The 21,625-nt window shown below is 45.4% G+C and overlaps 2 protein-coding genes across 2 annotated transcripts; both read left to right on the top strand.

Moving 5' to 3' along the window:
* LOC8056198 (putative endo-1,3(4)-beta-glucanase 2) lies at positions 9,843-12,411 on the top strand. The gene has a single exon (XM_021454204.1). The coding sequence runs from the start codon at positions 9,953-9,955 to the stop codon at positions 12,251-12,253; it is 2,301 nt and encodes a 766-aa protein (XP_021309879.1). The 5' UTR covers positions 9,843-9,952; the 3' UTR covers positions 12,254-12,411.
* LOC8056197 lies at positions 20,022-21,394 on the top strand. Its single transcript, XM_002462267.2, has 2 exons — positions 20,022-20,054; positions 20,885-21,394. The coding sequence occupies exons 1-2, from the start codon at positions 20,022-20,024 to the stop codon at positions 21,392-21,394; spliced, it is 543 nt and encodes a 180-aa protein (XP_002462312.2).

Raw genomic sequence — 21,625 nt, 5'->3', positions numbered from 1 at the left:
TTTCCCCCCTCGCACATAGCTTGTCCTCCTCCCACATGGATTTTGAGTTGAAGAAAAGCAAAAATACACCACTCTATTCATTATGTGTGCTTGGTATAATCATTGGTTTACCAACTGATTAAAAAAACTTAAAGCTTAGTACTTGCTTGTGGTTGCCCCAACTAAGCCAACTGTTCGGACCCGCGAACAAAGCAACAACAAAATAAAACAGCTCGTCGTGGTCGCCCAGCTTAGCAAGGAAGAAAATATTCCCTGCATTATAGTGCAATTTTGATTTTTAAAGAGTCAAACAATTTTAAGTTTGATGAAACCCATATATATATAAAAAACCACTAGTACATAATACTCTCTCAGTCCATAAAAAGTTACAGTTATGGGAAACATGCCGGGCAAACCAGATTAAGAGTTTGATCAAGTTTCTAGTAAGAGTATTAGAATAAATTTATTAAAAAAATATATTCTATAACTAATCTAATGATACTTATTTATTTTTTCGAGAGTTAGTATATGTTATATAATTTTAATCAAAGTTTAGATCTTTTGACTTCTTGAAATACGAGAATTACAATTTTTTTTTGCACGGAGAGGATACCAAATAACTATAATTTTATTTTTTTTACGAACGTAACTATAATTTAATTAATGATTGAATATATTATTTAGAGTAATTATATTTAGAGACATAAATGTTGATATTATTTTATATAAATGTAGTTCAAAAAAGATTTGTACTTCACTTATAATATAATAGAAACATAGTTTTTGATAAGGGTACGGTAAGAAAATCTGACTCGATTTAAATATAGAATTACAAAGATAATTTTTGAGACGGGATACATTACTACAAAAAGTTGTGACTTGACTTATAATATGATAGAAACATAGGTTTTTGATAAGGTTAAGTAAATCTGACTCGTGATTATTTAAACCTAGAATTAAACAAAAAATAATTTTTGAGACGAGATACACTACAGGATTTAGGCGCTTTGCCGGGAGCAAATAGCACCCAGCAAAATACCAAAAGCACCCGGCAAAGCCTTTGCCGGGTGCAGCACCCGGCAAAGCCTTTGCCGGGTGCAGCACCCGGCAAAGAGCCTCCGGCAAAAAACGACCCGGCAAAGGAGTCTTTGCCGGGAGCTTTTTGTCGGACACCCGGCAAAGTCTTTGCCGGGAGCTGGGCCAGGCTCCCGGCAAAGAAAAGTGATCGTCACGGCGAGATGCCGTCAGCCGATTCTTTGCCGGGTGCCATGTCAGAGGCTCCCGGCAAAGAATTTAGATTTTTTTTTTGGAATTTTTTGCCGGCGGCCAGCACCCGGCAAAGGGTTTTCCAACTTTTTTAAAAATAATTCTTTGCCGGGTGTCCTGGCCCTGACACCCGGCAAAGCTGGGAATTTCCCAGCTTTGCCGGGTGCCAGAGCTAGGGCACCCGACAAAGGATCTAAAATTATTTTTTTTATTTTTATTTTTTGATTCTATAATCACAAACACAACATATAATAGATATATATCACATCTCTGATATCACAAACACAATATAGCCCATATATATTGCATCCATCTCATCACAAACTCAAATCCACATATATATCACATCACAAGCACACAATATCTCACATACACGACGACATAAACATAATAGGTTCAATATCCATCTTCACAAGTCGATAGTCGTTCACAGTCCATCACATGTCCATCAAGTGGTGAAAAAGATAAACAAACTAGAACTAGGGTGGAAACTGAGTGCCTGGTGAAGGAAAAGCACCGTCGCTTGCTTGCGCCTGAGATGGGTTATTCGAACCCGCCGACGGAGGCTGCATAAAGGACAAGATATTGCATGTGTTAGAGCGATCATCTACTGAAAGCATGAATCGAAGCATCCTCTAAAATAACTGGAGTCATCTACTGAAAGCATGAATCGAAAGCATGAATCGAAGCATCCTCTAAAGTAGATATTAATAAATAATGTCACTAGCCATATACTAATAGATATTAACAAATAACATAACTGGAGTTATCTTAGGCCAATTGGTATTATCTGAAAAGAACAAACAGGAGTGATTAACCCTTAACATGAACAAACCATGTAACAGGAATGGACATATAAAAACACCCCATGATCATAAGGATCTCCTACCACTTACCAAGCTCCTAGACATGAAGTGGTAGTTCTTTCATCCAAGAGTCATGTACTTGCAACCCAAAGAAACCAAGCCAATCAAACAACAGACCTGCAAAGGAATCAGAGAGCTTCTCATATTTCGCTATAATGCCCGGTGTCTGGTAGAGAAATGTAAAGCATCATCAGTCAACCATCAAACTTGTGGCGGGCATGTCACACCCTAAAACTTTTAATTTTGGGTTGTGCATTGAAAACACTAAACAAAATAAATGGATTTAATATTTGTATAAAATTTACCAAGTTTAGTTTAAGTATATGTAAATTTAAATGAAAAAGTGGTTTCTAAATTTTCTAAATTAATTTGATGGCCTTTTGGTTGACGTGACGACACATATTTACATTCAAAAGAAGCAATCGACCAGGCCACGTCCTTCATGGTTAAAGATGACATCATGCCCTTCCTCATAAAGTAATCAATCATATATATATATATATATATATATATATATATATATATATATATATATATAGACAGAATCATCAATCTCTACGAATTGCACACGCCTAGAAACTCTATATCCATCTAGTGTATCCGACTATAAATAGCATCCATCGTTTTCTTTCCAAACCCTTGAAAATAAGCATCATGATCCACGCCGCCGCTAGATCATATCGTCTTCTGTGCTGCCGCCGCCGGGCCAAAAATTAGCGTTGCTGTTGGATTCATCTCGGTTCGGCGTTCCGTCCATAAAGCTATACCTTGCTTCCATTATTTATTGAAGGCGGAGAAAGTTTATTGGCTTCAATCTGTTGCTGCCGTGGAAGTCTCTCTTGCGCCAGCAGATCGAGGTGGACAGCTCTCCCATGTAGAAAATAGGTTGTTGATGCTACACGCTAATCGAGAAGGTAATCAAGATTTACGTATTGCTGCTATTCAACAGTTGTGGAGAAAATTATATTTCATCCTTTTTCTACTACGTGCAATCGAGTCAGGCTACCAGAAAATTTATTATTATCCAGACTATGGAGATGCGATTGGATCGACACCATTCTTCGTGGTTGCCTATAGCATGCTGCTGCCTTATCTTGAGTCGGCTTTCGATTTGTAGCTGGTGAGGACCTGCACGTTCGCGTTCTTTGCTTGCACTTTCATTCTATACTTTCTTGTGATAAATAAATTAAATATTAATTTAATTAATATGTTTATGACAATTCTAATTAAAAGCAATATAGGTTTATACTTCGGTCTTTTATAAATTAATGCTAATACATATATTTATAATTATCACAATTAAATGTGATCCTTGCATAAACGTATACACATTTATTTCTTTTGCAAGATAAAGCTTGACTTGTAGAATAAATTATGAGAGCACATTTAGAAAATAAAATATGAATAGTTCTAACTCAGGTTTATGTTTAAATATGATTTGCTTAATCTAGGTTAATAATTTCCATATGGTTTTATTGAACTGAAATACACTAAGTTTGTAGACTTTTCTTTTCTATTATAATATATAAAATCCCATAAAGTTGACGGTAGATCCATCTACATCGTTTCATGTATTCTCGTCACAATAGTAATTTGTTCTCTTCTAGTATGTTGCGTAATCTTGTGTGGTGTACTGTTCTTAGTTGCTTTTGTTGTTGCTTGTATGTTTGCCTATGTGTGGTGCTTGCTACGAGTAGACGAGAACCGCTTGTGAGGGTGATGACCAAAAGCTGATGATGTGAGAATTGAGCAAGTGTTTAAGGCAAGTATAACTTGGGATCATCCTTGTTACCTATTCACTTATAACTACACATATATGTCATATGCATGCTATCACCTTGTCGACCTTAGCAAAATCATAGATGATTGTTACCTGGATTCCTTGCTACCTACTTGTTATGCATTTGGTGTAGATGTGCTAGTGCTTGATATAATCTATGATCTTGTAAGATGATTAATAGCTATGCAATGAACGTTAAAAGATGACAAATAACTATATGAGATCTTGTCTGTAAGTGATCACCGGGACAACAGTGCAACCATGAGGGCTATAATGGCTCTGGCTTTAGCTCAGTATGAAGACCTTTTCTAGCTTGTTAGAGGTTACCCGAAAGGGCGGAGGGGCTGAACAGACATGGGTATAGTGCGAGCCCCTGTCCCTATGTGTATAGGCTGCGCGTCATTGTGCCATTCGGAAGGGGGGTATCTATATCTGCTCGCAAAGGAAACCTTGTGGCCCTAACATGTTAGACGAACTTTTGAAAGGCTTCATAGTGATCCCTGCCGACCTTCCTTGGGAGTGGGTTAAGAGGCTGATCACCTCGGGCGAAAGGGTAAATCATGACTCATGGGTAAAGATGTACAACCTCTGCAGAGTGTTAAAACTAGTATACTAGCCGTGCTCACGGTTAAGAGCGGCCTTGGGGGTTCTTGCTGCGACGACGATGAGCTTGTTAAGTTGTTGTGTTCATTTGATTATCGTTTATGCTAAGAATTAATTATGCTTACACTTGATCATGTGATTAATGGATTATTACTGCTACCTTGACAATTGCTATTAAATTATGAACATGCTCTCCACTATTAAAAGCGAAATGCAGTTAAACCAGTGTCAGTCATTTGAGCCTCATGAACCCCTGGTTATACTTGTTGAGTACGATATGTGCTCACTCTTGCTATTTCCCACCACTCCAGTTTACTAGTAAGAGTTGATGAGGACAGCGATGGAATCATGAAGGATGTTCTCAGAATACAAGAAGTGCTAGGCATATGTTACCCCCAGTCAGCCGTCCCTGTGAAGATTGAGCCTGAAGATTAGTTATTGTGTTACGATTCTCTTATGTAAGTGTTAATTATAAGTATGTTTCCGCATATAACACTGTTTTTGATATTATTGCTTCTGTTGTTATATGTGTGGACTTCCTGGGCACACATATGACTAGCCTGGTTTTGTTCTTTAAAACCGGGTGTGACAGGGCATTTATGTAAACACATGATTTATGTGCATACATTTTTTTAAACCATAAATACAGCAGAGAAAGGCCCCAATGAGAAACTCCACAACTATACAAAGCGCGCGGGGGGGGGGGTCCAAGATGGGCCAGCAAACTACAACTCAACAAACTGTACAGCAGGACAAGAAAAAGATCAACAGGATCCATGCGCATACATACAAAGAGGGGATACCTTTGGGTATCAGCTTGCTTAATTTTCTAGCATATTTGGGTCCGTAAGCTATACTTTTGAGAACCTACAGCTATACCTTTTTTGACAACCAACATACTCAGTAAGCTACTAACCAAACAATACGTTCATATAAAATACTATTTGCTGCCCCTAAACAAAATATGTCCATATTCAGTAAGCTACTAATCAATCTCCCGGCACAAAAAAACGGAAACTATGTTTTATAATTGTAAGAATTCAGATTTATCACAAACCACAAATACTGGATTCAGTAGCAAGAGCAATCAAATAGCCTGACAATTTTCTTGCGCTCAGCTCATGGAGATCACTTCAAGCATCGACACATGCTGGAGTGGTAATAACTCACAAGCGCAGGACATGAGCACATCAATCAAAAAATGGACAAGACATACAAAAATGTGGGGGGCACCAGATGCAAGCAGTGAGAGAGGGGCTCAGCTTCTGTTTCGACAAGGCAGACTGACCATCCGCAGCACCGCCCGGCCCTTCAATAAGTCCATCTCTATTGTAACAAATGAAGAAGAATGATTTTAGTCTATGGTGGCAACATGGTACACGTTCGAGATCAAATATTACCTAGACAAAGCTATACATGCATATGCATATGAAAAAATTATCAGTAGAAGCATCTGACCACTAAAGAGGTAAAACCAGCATTCATATTTGGACCAGAACCATTAGAAAGATGCAAAGTTTCCCCAACAGAGCCACTGTAAAAACGCAATGTTTAATGGTAGTCAGTAGTCCAAAGATTAACCCAACATAATGCAATATTCTACAACCAAAGAGCTTAGATGACATGTAATTCAGATAGGTGAAGTTGATCAGAAATATTCTCAACAACTACTCTCCAAGAGTATTCCTTTTGAGAGTGACATGTTCACTCACATTAAATCCCAGCTCTTAGTGGTGCGCAGGTTGAGAACACAATTCCACACCAGTCGCAACCCTAATCAAATTTTGTATACCAAAATATAGCAGTGAAAATTGACATACACGAAAGCAGAAGGTCTAAACAAGGACATGAGATCAGTCAAATGTGAATTGCTCACCTTGAGTATCTTCGGGGATGCAAGGAGGACAGTGACGCACAGAAGGCCTAAGCAAGGACATGAGATCAATCAAATGCTAATATCTCACTATGAGGCTCTTCAGGGATGCAAGGAGGATGGTGATGCAGACGTGTGCCAAAACTTCCACAACTTTCTCCACCAGATCTCGTACGATGCCGGATCTGCATCGCCGAATCCCGCCCGGCTCCACATATTCCCTCGCGCTGCAAAGTCCATGCGTCTTCCCATGCCCTGCTACAATGGCACTCGTGCCGGCATAGAAGCGATGCATGGAGAGAGGGCACGGAGCGCTATCGCTTCCGCCTCCACCGACCATGGCTGCTGTGGGGACCGATAAGATCCCGACCAATCCACGCGCCACCGAATCTCATAGATCCATGTGCTCCCCCGTGCTGCAGAGGTCATGCGACTTCCATGCTCGAGTGTCCGCTGTGTGGAGGCTAGGGAGGAGAGGGAAGAGGGGCGGAGGTGGGGCAGTGGTGACCTCGCTGTCGAGAGCTGTGGCCGGGTTGCTGCTGTTGAGAGGGGGAGGGAAGGGCAGCGCGGACGGCGGCGGGCCGCGCGGGCAGCGGCGCGCAGACGGCGGTGCACGCGGGCGGGAGAGCGGGGCCGACGCGGCGGAGCGCTGTCGCAGGCGCGCGAGCGGGTGGCGTGGCGCGGGCAGCGGCGTGCGCAGACCACGGTGCGCGGGCGGGCGAGCGGGGCCGGCACGGCGGGGCGCTGCCACAGGCGCGCGAGCGGGCGGCCTGGCGCGGGCGGTGCTTGGCGGCGGCGGCAGCGCAGCTGGGCGGGGGCGGGGTTGGGCGCACGCAGAGGAATAGGGTTCGGGGTGGGGGCAGATGGGCTGGCTGGGCCTAATTAGGCCTGGTCGGCTAGGCCGCCTTTGCCGAGTGCTCCAGAAAAGACACCCGGCAAAGATTTTTTTATTTTTTTAATAAAAATCAGATTTGTCGAGCGCACAGTGGAAAGACCGCCGGCAAAGGCTTCTTTGCCGCGAGCCACATATGGCACCCGGCAAATTAATTTCTTTTCTTTCTTATTTTTGGCCTCATTTTTTTTCTGGAGCTTTTCAACAGTAATTAAAACTCCATTTCAAAATTTGGGATAATTTGGAGTTCTTTTACTAAATTTCTTTAATTATTTTTATTTTATTCAATTTTTTTGAATATTTCAAATTTAAACAGTAGGTATATAAAATAATAGTATTTGGTCATTCAAAAAATAGTATTCATGATCTTTAGCCTATGTTGAAACCGTATCCATGAACTAGCATGAAATTTTGCGCATCTTGTTGACGTAAGATGACGGAGTATTTGCGTGGAAAGTGTATTTAAATTATAAAAAATCCAAACGAAGTTCGAAAATCAGAAAACTTGTTGGAGTGTCTTGTTATCATGTGTCGAGGTCTTGATAAAAAATTGAGAAAGTTTCGAGCAAGTTTTGACGTTGGATGTCTAAAACCTGAACATCTCCAAATGTGATCTTTAAGTCATCACATGTGGAGATGCCTGGGTTTCAGACATGTGACGTCACAACTTGCTCGAAACTTTCTCAATTTTTTACCATGGCCTCCACACACCATAACAAGATATATTAACAAGTTTCGTGATTTTTGGACTTCGTTTGGATTTTATATAATTAAAATACACTTTTTCTATGATTACCTTCTCATGTTACAACATCATGATGCACGAAATTTTATGCTAGGTCCACGATATGGTATCAACATACGATAACAATCATGAATATCATTTTTGGAAAGACTGAATTCTAATATTTTATGTACCTACAGTTTAAATTTGGAGTAGTAGGAAAAATTTAACCAAAGGAATATAATTAAGGAAATATAGTTAAAAAATTCAAAATTGTCCCAAATTTTGAAATTTGGATTCAATTACTGTATCAAGGCCCCCCCCCAAAAAAATGGGGCCAAAAAACTAAAAAAACCCAAATTAATTTGCCGGGTGCCAAGATGGCACCCGGCAAAGACTCTTTTTTAAAAAAAATAGAAAATCTTTGCCGGGTGCCTAACGGCGTGGCACCCGGCAAAGGCTGACGGCAGGTGGCTGCCTTCCCGTCGGTCGGCTCTGCCGACGGTCATATTTTGCCGGGTGCCGGCTCCCGGTAAAGAATTAATTTTGCCGACGGCTGAACTTTGCCGGGTGCCTGGCTCCCGGCAAAGGCTGCTTTGCCGGGTGTTTCTATTTGCCGGGAGCCTCTCTGTCCGGCTCCCGGCAAAGAATGCCTTTGCCGGGTGCCCGATAAAAAGCTCCCGGCAAATTATTTTACACCCGGCAAATCAGCAGTTTCCCGTAGTGATACATTACTTGACTACAAGTCGCAGCAAACTCGCAAGTCGCAAACCCGCGAAAGTCGTGCACACTGGACAGCAGGGGTTGGAAGTTGGAACACACAGGCGCGCGTGTCTGCTGAAACGAGCAAGCAGCAAGCAACGTACTTGGATTGGGTACGTGACGGGTTTCTTCCTTGCCTTGCCGCCGCGCGCGTCCAACTCTCCAACCTGAGACAAAAAAAAACGTCGTCGTGTCGCCCCGGAACCAAGGAAGCAACGACCAAGGAAACAACCCTTTCCGGTTGCGGTTGCCGTTGCCGGCCGTCTTGGCTGGCTTCGCGGGCAAGCATTCGCCGGCACGGCAAGCCCATCATCCCTTGCTTCCCTCGCCCGCCCGCCGGTGCCTGTGCTAAGCAAAATCTTACGACGCGGGACAGTGGGACACACACGCGCCCGCCCGGCCGGCGGCTTCCTTCCTAGCTAGTAGTCCCTGCCCGCTCTCTCAGCTCGTCTGGGCTGCTTCGCTGCATGCGTCTCTTCTTCCTAGCTAATCACCCCCAGCTCCATCGCAATTCGCAACCACTCCAACCCAAGAAGGCCGGCCGGCGACGTCCCTGATCTCATCTCGTCAACGAGGTAGGCAGCCGGAAGCGCTCCGGCCGTGTCTTTTCTTTTTTTCTCCCCCTTTTCAGATCCGTGGTTTCTGTTCATCGTCGTCGTTTCCTCGCGGCCGCTTTGCTTTAACTCAACCACTAATGCCAGTACATACAATCATCATCCTCGCCCTCGCGTGCTAAGAAAATATACTATACTATAGTAAAAATAAAAACAATCCTTCGCTTCAAATGTGTTTTCACGTTTTCAATGCTTAGCCGCTAATCATCTCTGCCCACCCAATAATCAAAGCTAAACACCATATATCATACATACTACACTCTGTATGTAAATCGTCGTGCTTATTACTTGCTTTGATTGATGTTGCCGTCGCTCTCACTCACTCTCGTGGTCCTCGTGGTTCCGCTGCTTATGTTACAAAATCCAGTGACTCTAATCATATCCGTCCATCCAACTTCATACCATTTCCAACGTTTTAATAATTTGTTTGCACCGTGTGACACGCAGGATTGCAGGAACACGCCGACCTGTCGCGTCGGATCCCGAGGGTTGTTTGTTGTCAGATATCATCTCACCGCGTTGGCCCAGTCAAAGCCCAGCCCAACCGATAACCACGCAAGCAGTATAAAGCGCCAGCCCGAGCAGGCGGCGAGATGCGGAAGTGGACCAAGAAGCTGGGCCACACCTTCTCCCGCATCATCACCTCCAAGCCGCCCTTCGCCTTCTCCCGGCCCAGGCCCACCCCTCCCGTCGGTCCGCCTCCCCCTCCTCCTCCGCCGCCCGTCTCGATCCCGCCGCAGCCGCCGGAGGAGGAGCTTCCTCCCCCCTTCGGCTTCGGCTTCGCCCCCACCACCACCACCACCATGCCGCACCACGGCAGCCACCGCCCGCCGGCGCATGCCCCGGGTGGCCCCGTGTTCCCGCGCGCCACGTCCACGGTGGTGCCCGACCCGTCCCGCTTCTTCGCGCCGCCGCTCCTCGCCGCGCCGCTCCCCACCAACTCCTTCTTCCAGAACTTCGTGCTCAAGAACGGGGACCAGCCGGAGTACATGCACCCCTACTCCGTCCGCTCCCCCGGCGGCGCCGCGCTCGACGTCTGCTACCCGACGCGGAACCACTCGCCGTCCTTCGTCATCCAGACGTTCGTTCCGGACCTCACCGTCTCCGACGCCGCCGGGACCGCGGCGCAGCGCCACCACGTCTCGGCCTTCGACGACCTCTCCGTCACGCTCGACGTCTCCCCGTCCCTCCGCGCGCACCTCGTCCGCGGATGCCCCTACGTCACTGTCACCACCACGGCGGGACCCGTCGACATCTCCGTCGCCTCCGTCCACGCCTTCCTCGAAGTCGCCTCCTGCGACGACCAGGGAACCAAGTGGCGCCTCCGGATGAACAGCGGCCAGACCTTCCTCCTGTACGCGTCGGCCCCGATCCGCCTCGCGCAGGCCACCACCACGCAGCTCACGGCGCCCGCCTTCGCCGGCGCCATCAGAGTCGCCTACCTCCCCGACGCGTCCATGGAGCCCGTGCTCGACCGCTACAGCCGCTGCTTCCCGACCGCGGGGCACGCCGCGCTCAACCGCCCCTTCTGCGTCGACTACGCCTGGCGCAAGGAGGGGCCCGGGGAGCTGCTCATGCTCGCGCACCCGCTCCACCTCCGCCTGCTCGCCGACGACTGCTGCGCGGCGCGGGTGCTGGACGACTTCCGCTACCGGAGCATCGACGGCGACATGGTCGGCGTGGTCGGAGACGCCTGGGTGCTGCGCACCGACCCGGTGTCCCCGACGTGGCACTCCACCCGCGGCGTCAGCGAGGACGGCGTCGCCGAGGTGGTGGCCGCGCTGCGCGCCGACGTGGCCGGCCTCGCGTCCGCGGCGATCACCACCACCTCGTCCTACTTCTACGGGAAGGCCGTCGCGCGGGCCGCGCGGCTGGCGCTGATCGCGGAGGAGGTCGGGTGCCCCGACGTGATCCCGGCGGTGCAGCAGTTCCTCAAGGCCGCCGTGACGCCGTGGCTGGACGGCAGCTTCCAGGGGAACGGCTTCTTCTACGACGCCAAGTGGGGCGGGCTGGTGACGCTGCAGGGGCTCAAGGACACCGGCGCCGACTTCGGGTTCGGCATCTACAACGACCACCACTACCACCTGGGCTACTTCCTGTACGCCATGGCGGTGCTGGCCAAGCTGGACACGTCCTGGGGCCGCAAGTACATGCCGCAGGCCTACTCCATGGTGGCGGACTTCATGACGCTGTCGCGGAACAAGGCCGGCGGCAGCTTCACCAGGCTGCGGATGTTCGACCTCTGGAAGCTGCACTCGTGGGCGGGCGGGCTGACGGAGTTCGCCGACGGGCGCAACCAGGAGAGCACGAGCGAGGCCGTGAACGCCTACTACTCGGCGGCGCTGGTGGGGCTCAGCTACGGGGACGCGCACCTGGTGTCCGTGGGCGCCACGCTGACGGCGCTGGAGATGCTGGCGGCGCAGACGTGGTGGCACGTCCGGGAAGGCCAAGGGGAAGGCAGCATCTACGAGGACGACTTCAGCGGGGACAACCGCGTCGTCGGGGTGCTGTGGGCGAACAAGCGCGACAGCGGGCTGTGGTTCGCGCCGCCCGAGTGGAAGGAGTGCCGGCTCGGGATCCAGCTGCTGCCCGTGCTGCCCATCAGCGAGGCGCTGTTCCCGGACGTGGCGTTCGTCAAGGACCTGGTGGCGTGGACGCTCCCGGCGCTGGAGAGGGACGGCGTGGGAGAAGGCTGGAAGGGCTTCGTGTACGCGCTGGAGGGGATCTACGACAAGGAGGCGGCGCTCACCAAGACCCGCGCGCTCAATGGCCACGATGATGGAAACTCGCTGACCAACCTGCTGTGGTGGCTCCACAGCCGCGGCAGCGTCGTCGTCGGGGACGGGGACGCCGGGTTCACCCGCTGCTGCTGGTACCGCCAGTACTGCCACTGAGCAGGCGATCGGCTTTCAGTGAAGAGATCAGAGTGGAGTTGATATGTTGAAAAGTCGTAGTGGTTGTTCTTCGTTGGGTTGTGATTGTGAATGTTTACGAGTGTCTCATGCTACGCACTTTTATACAGTTGAATAAAGTTTACTTCTTTACGTGAGCTTGATGACGCTATCTGGTACTAGATGGATCATGGATTATTATAAAATTCTGGCTCGGATGAGGTGTTAAAACAACTGTTTTACTATTTTATAAAACGCTATCTGGTCGATGGATCACGATGCTATATGAGTACTGAGTACCATATCTGTATGAGCTAGTTTGCATCTTTTGTTGGGGCTGTCCCGATGAATAACGAGGCAGGTGGCACGAAGGACAACACCGATTCGTAATGTTACGGCCACGGCCTAAAGGCAAAATGCTTGCAAACAGAATAAATAATGCATATAGAAATTATATAGAAATTATAATGGTTTCTACGTTGTGAGTGTCTTAAGAGCAATTTCAATAGTTGAAATGAGATGTGGTTTCCATAGTAACTACGGCCTTGTTTAGTTCACCCCAAAACTAAAAAATTTTCAAGATTCTCTATCACATCGAATCTTTCGACACATGCATGAAGCATTAAATATAGATAAAAATAAAAACTAATTGCACAGTTTACCTGTAAATCGTGAGACAAATCTTTTGATCATAGTTAGTCCATAATTGGACAATATTTGCCACAAACAAACGAAAGTGCTACCGTAGCGATAGGGGCGGAGCCAAGATTTAAACATAGAAGGGCGTGCAAACCAAAAACAATCATATGTATCAAAATATTATATGATAAATGTGTACATAGCACCAAAATAAACGTTTGCGTTGTGATGAAAAAAAGCAGAAAAAAAATAAAAGAGAAATTTAACTAGTCTCAGGCCTCTAACCTTCACTTGATCATTCTATTTCTTTGCCCAGGAAAAGAATCACAATAAAATCAAGTAGTTAAATGGGGGCAAAATTAATTAGTACTATATCCTAACATCAAATGACAAACAATCAGTTACATATCGTTTAGTCTTAGACAAAACGATCACTTAAACAGGTAAAAATGGTCATTTAAATAGAAGGTTAAACAGAAACACCATACCACTGTTAGTGTTTGGCTAAATGATTGTTTAGAGTTTAGACGAATAATGATAGAAACATAGGAGATAAGAAAGATAATAGGAAGACTAATGCTAAATAATATAGATCCTATTGTTGGAGATCAATTCAGAAGGATTAAACAAGAAAAACGCTGATTTTCAATTAACTAGCTAATTAGAGTGTGTGATAGGGGACAAACTGATGTTTGATAGGCAATAATAAAAATAAAAGATATGAAGAAAATATTAGAAATATCAATTTGTATAAGAAACTATTAGAAATTAATATAAAATAAGAATAAAAATCTTAGTACAGATAATATTATTAACTAGCTAATTATATAATTAAACATCTAATATATGAGGTGTATTAAGGGAGTTATGGGAAGCTTGGGGGATGCCAGGCCCCCCTTTCCTCCGCCACTTTTCGCATCTAAATAAGGCCACGACATCAAACAACTACCCTATGTAGCCCTCGCAAGCATAGTCGAGCGCGGGGCGGCGCACGGTGGCATGAGCGAGCGGGGCCAGCAAAGTCGAGCCCGGTGGCCCGATAGGGAGATATCTGTATATTTCTAACTGCTCTGGTGATAGCCGTCAGAACAGGATGCCAATTATGTACTCGTAGCTGATGACATTGCAAGCGTGTCGTGGTGGTCCGTTCCGAAGACTCCAAGGAGTGGTTGGCTGGTTGCCCATCCCCATCGTTGACATGCAAGTGGCAGGCAGTACACGCAGTCGTGTCGCCGAACTCGATAGAAAAAAAAAGCCCGCCAGCAAAGGCTTCGGGTCGAAGCGACCGGCCAGCGAGCGCGACGCGGGAACCGCGGACCGGCGCGGGCGCTGTTCTCGTCGTGGGCTTCGCCAAGCCGACGCGGCCTTATCGCTTATCGAGGCCTCGGCCCTCGGGTGCGTGCGGACTGCGGAGAGCTGGGCTGCCCACGAGATGGAGATGGGCTCGACGTCCTAAGTTACTCAAGCGCGTGAGGGCTTCGTGCAGTTTTGGGCTATGAAGTACTTTTGTACTACCTTTTTTTTCTACCTTAACTTTTATGAAAGTCTGTTTTTCTCCATGAACTCCAAAATTAGACAAATCACCTTTTTTAACTTTTGAAACCGTACATTTTATCTCACTGGTTCAGCTATAAGCGGTTTTGATGGCGGTTTTTTAATTCTTTTTAATTTATTTTGGCTGAATTTTTAAAAATCATAGTAACTCATAGAAAAAAAATTTAAAATAAAAAATCCAATGTTGTTGGACTCCATATGAGTAGACATATATAATAAATACATAATATGGTATGCTTTAGTATAATTTTTTTGCTATAGATTTTGATCTATTATTTTCTGTAATTAATTAGAATAATTCATAACTGCAGTTGCTTAGTCTAATTATGGTAATTTTTTTTATTATGGCTCAATTATTATATGCTTGATTGTAATAAAAATTTCATACTTATTGGATTATGTATAACTTAATTATAGAATTATTTTAGGGTTTGTGCTTGTTAAATCTAAATAAATCTATAACTAAGTTAATACAATTTGAAACATTTTTGTGCTATTGCCTGGACGGCAACATTGATGGACCTAACAGTACTGCAGAAACTTGAACTCACAAATAAAAGTCGAGGCCCCAGCATGTTCCTGACCACGCACATTCATGTGATTCCATCGAACTCTTTAGTCAGATGTGCTTTAGGAAAAGCCTTTCTCCCTCTGCAACAGAAATGCACTTAAAAATCTCCCAGGTCTAGCTGTGCGGCGCCAGCAAACTCCTGTGTTGTGAGTGTTGACCCCTGTACCTGTACGTGCATCATGCCCAAGCACTCACTGCATGCTAAATTAATAAGGATCAGTGGCACGGTTGTTTCTTCAGTTCTCCTCCACGAACGCCACGGAAGAACGCCGGTCGGGCCATGCCATGTTGCTATCATCCGATGCGGCGTGGTTCCCCGCTTTCGCCTTCCAGCAAATTTCTTCGCGTCGTCCACTGATGTTCTTCACTGCCTCGATCGCATCTTCAATCTTCCGTCATCCATTTCGACGGCTCCGATGGTCGATCCCATGCATTAATCAGCTCGGTAATGCAGCGCAGCGCCCTGGCCTGTCCCTCGTCTCTTTTGGGAGAGGCCTTTGGTCACTTGTCCAAAATGAACAATAATCTCGGCCAAAACAGCGTCCGAGACAAAAACATATTTAGTCCCGGTTGGTGAGACTAACCGGGACTAAAAGTCCCTGCCCAACGGCTATTGTGTTAGGCATCTGCAGAGGGGACCTTTAGTCCCGGTTGGCCTCACCAACCGGGACTAAATTTGTACGATGCTTAAGTGGTGGAGATAAATTGTGTTGTAAATATTTTGTCCATGAAGCATATGTGTAAATATTTTATTATGGATCTATAGATACATATTATTTATATATATATATTGTGTTTTATAGTATATTTATATGTAATCCTTTAAATTATATAAATTATAGGTGCGCGTTCCATAAACTACCAGCAAACAATACGCATTCGAAAATAACAATAACATAATTGTAAACCCTAAATAGAAAACCAAATGAAAAGAAAAAGAAAAAAGAAAAAAGAAAAAAGTCTTTAGTCCCGGTTGGTACCAACAACCGGGACTAAAAGTGGAGGCCAGGTGGCACACCCTGGCGCACCTTTTAGTCCCGGTTGCTGTTACCAACCGGGACTAAAGGTGGACCTTTAGTCCCGGTCTGGGGAACCGGGACTAAAGGTGGGACATTTAGTCCTGAAACCTTAGCCCCGGTTTCGTAGCCGGGACTAAAGACGCTTACGGTCCGAGGCTAAAGCCCTTCCCTGTACTAGTCGCAGCACGAGCTGTGAGGAGTGAGGAGGAGGATTCTGCTAAGTCTGTTGGAGTTTGTATGAAAAAAGTGCTTAAATGTGAAAGCAAGAACGCATTGGTCCTTAATCAACCCAAGCAAGTTTATGGCATTTGTATGCCACTAAAACACGGCCCTACCCTACCACTCGCTCGAGGCTCGACTCATCATTCAGAGTTGCTCATCTTTTGGCTCTTCCTCAACTACAAGTTTCACAATCTTCATATACATAAGATCATAGAAAGGATCTTTTAATGCTAGTAATAAACTACTACAATACAAACATACACAACTCATGTGATGTTAGACAGTTAGAGTGAGAGAACTGCATTGCCTGCGTGATCAGATGTGACTGATGACATTCTCGTCTCTGAAAGAACTACTGTAGAAAAGTCTTTTCCTTAGGCCTTGTTTAGTTCCAAAAATTTTTGCAAAATTTTTCAGATTCCTCATCCCATCGAATCTTTAGATGTATGCATTGAGTATTAAATATAGACAAAAATAAAAATTAATTACACAGTTTAGTCAAAATTGACGAGACGAATCTTTTGACTCTAGTTAGTCACTTAGTCCATAATTGGACAATATTTGTTAAATAGAAACGAAAGTGCTACCGTGTCGATTTCCTATAATTTTTTGGAACTAAACAAGGCCTTATTTAGTTCTAATTTTTTTTAAAAATCGACACTGTAGCACTTTCGTTTGTATTTAACAAATATTGTCCAATACATTGGCATCCTGTACCACCAACTGACCAACGGCCAGCCATTAATCTTCTCCATACATGGATGCTCATCACAAAAGCTCCCACTCGCTCCCAACTGGAGCAACTCCTATGTGATCCCGACACCGGACCTCGGGCCCAGTGAATCAATCATAAGCACCTGCGAGATTCAGCTGGTTTGTCTGTCTAGTGTCTTGTCCAGTCCCATGTACAGTTAGTACTACAGCTGAGCTGCCGACGCACATGTCATGTTCATTAGCGCGGTGCCATCCTTTTTTCTCTGCAGGTCGTCGTCGCACACTACGTACTCAACTCAATCGTCCAGATCATGATCTTGGCACTACCAAATCACAGCTCTTTCTTTCTATCTAGGAGTATCTTCCTTTTCAGCCTCGATCCCTGCCCAACTCTGCGTCAATTCCTAGTCTAAAGCAATTCTCTCCTTTGCTCATGATGACAAGCTCAACTGCAGCTGTTGCGCTGCATACATGTGCCTTTTCCTTTACATACGCTGCTGTCGAGTTGCCATTGCGAGTGGAAACCACGACGCTGTGCCGTTCCTTTGTGCGTCGACCATCGGCGATTGCAATAAACGCTAAGCACTTTGGACTTTGGAGCATATCTTGATTTGCTATGTTTTCTCTTCTCTGATTGATTGCAATAAACTGAAGAATGACTGATTGATGACTGAACCTCCGGCTCCATCCGAGGGAATGATCGATGTCGGGTTTAATCGATCGGCCGCGTGTCCACCACCAGGACGCGCCAACCCCACTCTGCCTTGTTCCTCACATGGGGGGAAGGGGAAGAAGAAGATCGAGCGTGCGTGCGTGGCAAAGTCACACTCATGCGGAGCATGTATGAGCTAGCGACCTAGCGTGACCTCTCGTTCGTTTCGTTCGTAGGTAGTGGGAGTCGGTTGGAGGGAGGAAAGGAAAGGGTTACCACGGGTTGGGCGGAGGTCGAAAAGCTACCGGTGTGTGGCTGCTGGGTTTCCACTTGGTGGATCTTCTCTTTCCCGGCAGGCGGCAGCAGAGCTAAGCTTCCTAGATCCTTCATTAGAATGAAAATGAATGATTGATTGGTGGAAAACGACGAATTAGCGTGCCTTCGTTCCTAACAAAAATTATATATGGTTACAGGAAAAACGAAAGCCGCCTTCCTCTAGACTCTAGAGGTTACAGGAAAGGAAAAGGGCTGACGAAGTGTATCGTTTAGGGGATGGTGGCATTGGGAGAAATCCTTGCTCGATAATTACGTTGCCTGCGGGCATTGTTTATTTTGTTGGAGGTATTGTCATGTACCCTCATTCTTCCCTACTTCTACCTTTGGCTCTTTTTTGGTTGTAAAACCAGTGCTAATTTTTTGGCTGGCGTTGATGCCATCTGTGGATGTCGTTTTTCTCCTTGGAGGCATTGTTTTTTAAATCCCCTAGTGGTTTGTTACTGCGTTGGGCTCAATGGTTTGTGGTTTGGGGGGGGCAGCTTTATTTGCGGTGGTCTGCCTTTGCTTTCACCGAGTGTTGGTTGTCGGTGGTGTTGGTGTAGAAAGTTTTGTTTTACTTTTGTATATATACTTGTTTACTCTTTTTTTATTAATATATAGACCGGCAGTTTAACCTTGAGAAAAAATAGTATATAATTGTAACCACACTATTTTTCATGATAAGACAATACTACTAATCTTATACTTTTATAAAGCAAAACTCCACTATATATTTTTCTCAACATATAAGCTATCGGACTAGGCAATCACTATCACATACAATTAAAATCCATTAGCTCATGCTATTGTCATGTCCACGTCAGCAAGTCAGGCCTTGTTTAGTTGGCAAAAATTTTGGATTTTGGGTACTTTAGCACTTTCGTTTGTTTGTGGCAAATATTGTCCAATCATAAACTAATTAGGGTCAAAAGATTCATCTTGTAATTTACAGGCAAACTGTGTAATTAGTTTTTATTTTCGTCTAAATTTAATACTCCATGCATGTATCGCAAGATTCAATGTGACGGAGAGTCCAGAAATTTTTTGGGAACTAAACAAGGCCTCACATATTTCTCTAGACATGCAAACTGTCCAACTAGACAATACATATTCTAACATTTTTATATTCCTTCGTCATACCCGCGGCAACACGTGCGCAAGGAATCCTCCTAATTCTTTAGAAAATTCAACACTTTGGAAAATGTGGACGGCAGTGCAACCAAAGGTGGCTACAATCATAACTGAAGTTAAGTTCCACCAAATGCATATTGAAGGTGCTACATATAAGCCGAAAAGATATAGATAAAATCATAGATATTGGTAAATGATAAGTTTAGTGGATGAAGATTAAAAAATATCTATATGCATATTCTGTTAAAAAACAACAAAAGAGAAAATGTGTGCAAATTAATACAAGTAGTCTAATATTAGTTGTTGGTACTAAACATAAACTTCTATTGCTTATTTCTTATAAGGTTCTAGCTAGTTGATGCTTAGGCCTCCAATAAGCTGCACCAAAAATCTCATATTATATGAATATCAAAATTTGATGGATAAATATAGTAATAAAGTATATAGAATGAATCAAATTAAGTATGTTTACTATATCTCTCTATTCTTTCCTATCACAATATAATCCCTACACATTTGTGATAAATTTACCAATTGCTCCATATATGTTTTTATTATTTGCATTTCACCTATGTGGGTTTCAATATGTATTTACATATTAAAGCCTTACGTTAAGTTATGTAACCTCCACTCTTTTTCTGACATCATGAACCTAACTTGGCTTTCAACTTTTTATCTTATTCCTTGTTGCAATCTTTAGAAAATGGGCATTATTTTAAAAAATGAAAATATCTCCTACAACTAAAAAGAACAAAAGTAAGACCACAAAATGGTGCGACAGTTGTTTGGTTACGTCGATCCGCCCCGCTCGTGCGATCGGTGAAAAAGTAAACTCCCGAATCCACCCCATCCCAAGCGTCTCCACTGACCAAGATCCCTGTCGCCTTCTCGATACCTACCGCCTCTGTGCCATCGCCGTGTCCCATCAGCAACGATCTCCGCAGCCAGGCGACAATGGAAGCCCCCAGGCTGTGCCCGGCGTCGATGGTGAGCCACCACCACTGGACACTGGAGGCCTAACCTCTCCCCTTCTAGGTTCACGATCGCACCAACTGAGGAACAAGTGATCAACTGCATCACCACGAGTTATCTGCACGACAGCGACTCTCCGTGCATCGAGCGACCTCTACCTGCGTCGTGTCCTATGGTGAGCCACCAATCCTCCCCAAAGGCCTTTTTTCTGTGTTCCACCGTGCGCAGTCGTCCTCTCTCTCTCCTCACTTGTGCCCTATTCTGTGGGCAGGGGACTCGCCAAAGACTCACGAAGCACAGCTACCCGCTAGGCTTCGGATCAGTCGACCCCATGGTAGATGTTGGCCCTCCCAGTTCGTCGCTAGTGGATACCTTCGAGACTATGGACAATGATGACTCCGTCAAACACTACCTCAATAGCTTCATCAACAAAGTGACATGTAAGAGGGACTCTCTGCTAATTAGTGAGCCTCCCAAGCACCTTCTGTTAAACCGGTGCTGCCATGGCGGAGCAGGCGGTTAGCGGCTCAGAGCCTTTCCCGAGTACCAACTTCCAAGCGAGGCGAGGTGCTGATCATGCAGTGTGTGGGCTACACCAAGGGTCCATCAACACCATCCACATCGGAGTCGGAGACCTTATCTTATACTGAGCTTTTTACCTGCATGCCATTATGAAAGATTGACCAAACCACCATGCCACTAAAAAGTTGTTTCGCACCGCTGTGCCCAACTTAATCTTCGACTATACCCGTGTGCCATTCCATCCTCATTCCGTTCGTTTTGTGACGTTAAAGATGTCTAGCACGTGGGTCCTGGATAGGAAAATGTCCCTTTTGCCCTTGTAGTCACAGGAGCGCCCGCAAGCGACAGGCCGCATCTGTCCACCGCCGTGTCTGCTCCTCCTCCTCCGCCTCGTGTTCTGCGTGGAGGACCGCGCCATCCTGTGCCCCGACTGCGACGACCCCATCCACAGCGCCAACGACCTCACCGCCAAGCACACCCGCTTCCTCCTCGTCGGAGCCAAGCTCTCCGCCGAGCTCGTCGACCAGGCGCCCGCCTCCCCTAACGACGACGACGACGCCTGCGGCCGCGACACCGGAGCCGCCGCCGAGCCCGACGCTGTGCCCGCCCTCGGCGCGCAGGGCTCCTGCGCGGCCAAGGCCTCGGCTCTTGAGTCCGGCAGCGTAGGAGCGCTGGGCTTCGACAAGGCGCCGGCGTCCGTCGTGGCCGTCCCGACGCAGGGGTTCGTGAGGGAGATGAGCTGGAACTCCGACAGCGACAGCGACGTGTTCGTGAGGGAGAGATTTTTCCGTCTTGCTTGCAGACCAGTGCAGGCATGCTCGCCATTAGCCTAGTGCGGCGGCGGAAAAGAGATTATGATTATAATAATAATAATAATAATAATAATAATAATAATAATAATAATAATAATTATTATTATTATTATTATTATTATTATTATTATTATTATTATTATTATTATTATTATTATTATTATTATTATTATTATTATTATTATTATTATATTATTATTATTATTATTATTATTATTATTATTATTATTATTATTATTATTATTATTATAT

This window comes from Sorghum bicolor, chromosome 2, assembly GCF_000003195.3.
Source record: "Sorghum bicolor cultivar BTx623 chromosome 2, Sorghum_bicolor_NCBIv3, whole genome shotgun sequence".
Classification (NCBI taxonomy): Eukaryota; Viridiplantae; Streptophyta; class Magnoliopsida; order Poales; family Poaceae; genus Sorghum; species Sorghum bicolor.
The sequence above is the reverse complement of the archived record's forward strand: the minus strand, read 5'-3'. Positions and strand labels throughout refer to the sequence as shown.

Coding starts and splice junctions, on each gene's coding strand:
- LOC8056198 (XM_021454204.1), top strand. CDS start 9,953: ATGCGGAAGTGGACCAAGAAGCTGGGCCACACCTTCTCCCGCATCATC.
- LOC8056197 (XM_002462267.2), top strand. CDS start 20,022: ATGGAAGCCCCCAGGCTGTGCCCGGCGTCGATG. Junction 20,055..20,884: donor GGCTGTGCCCGGCGTCGATG/GTGAGCCACCAC, acceptor TTGCCCTTGTAG/TCACAGGAGCGCCCGCAAGC.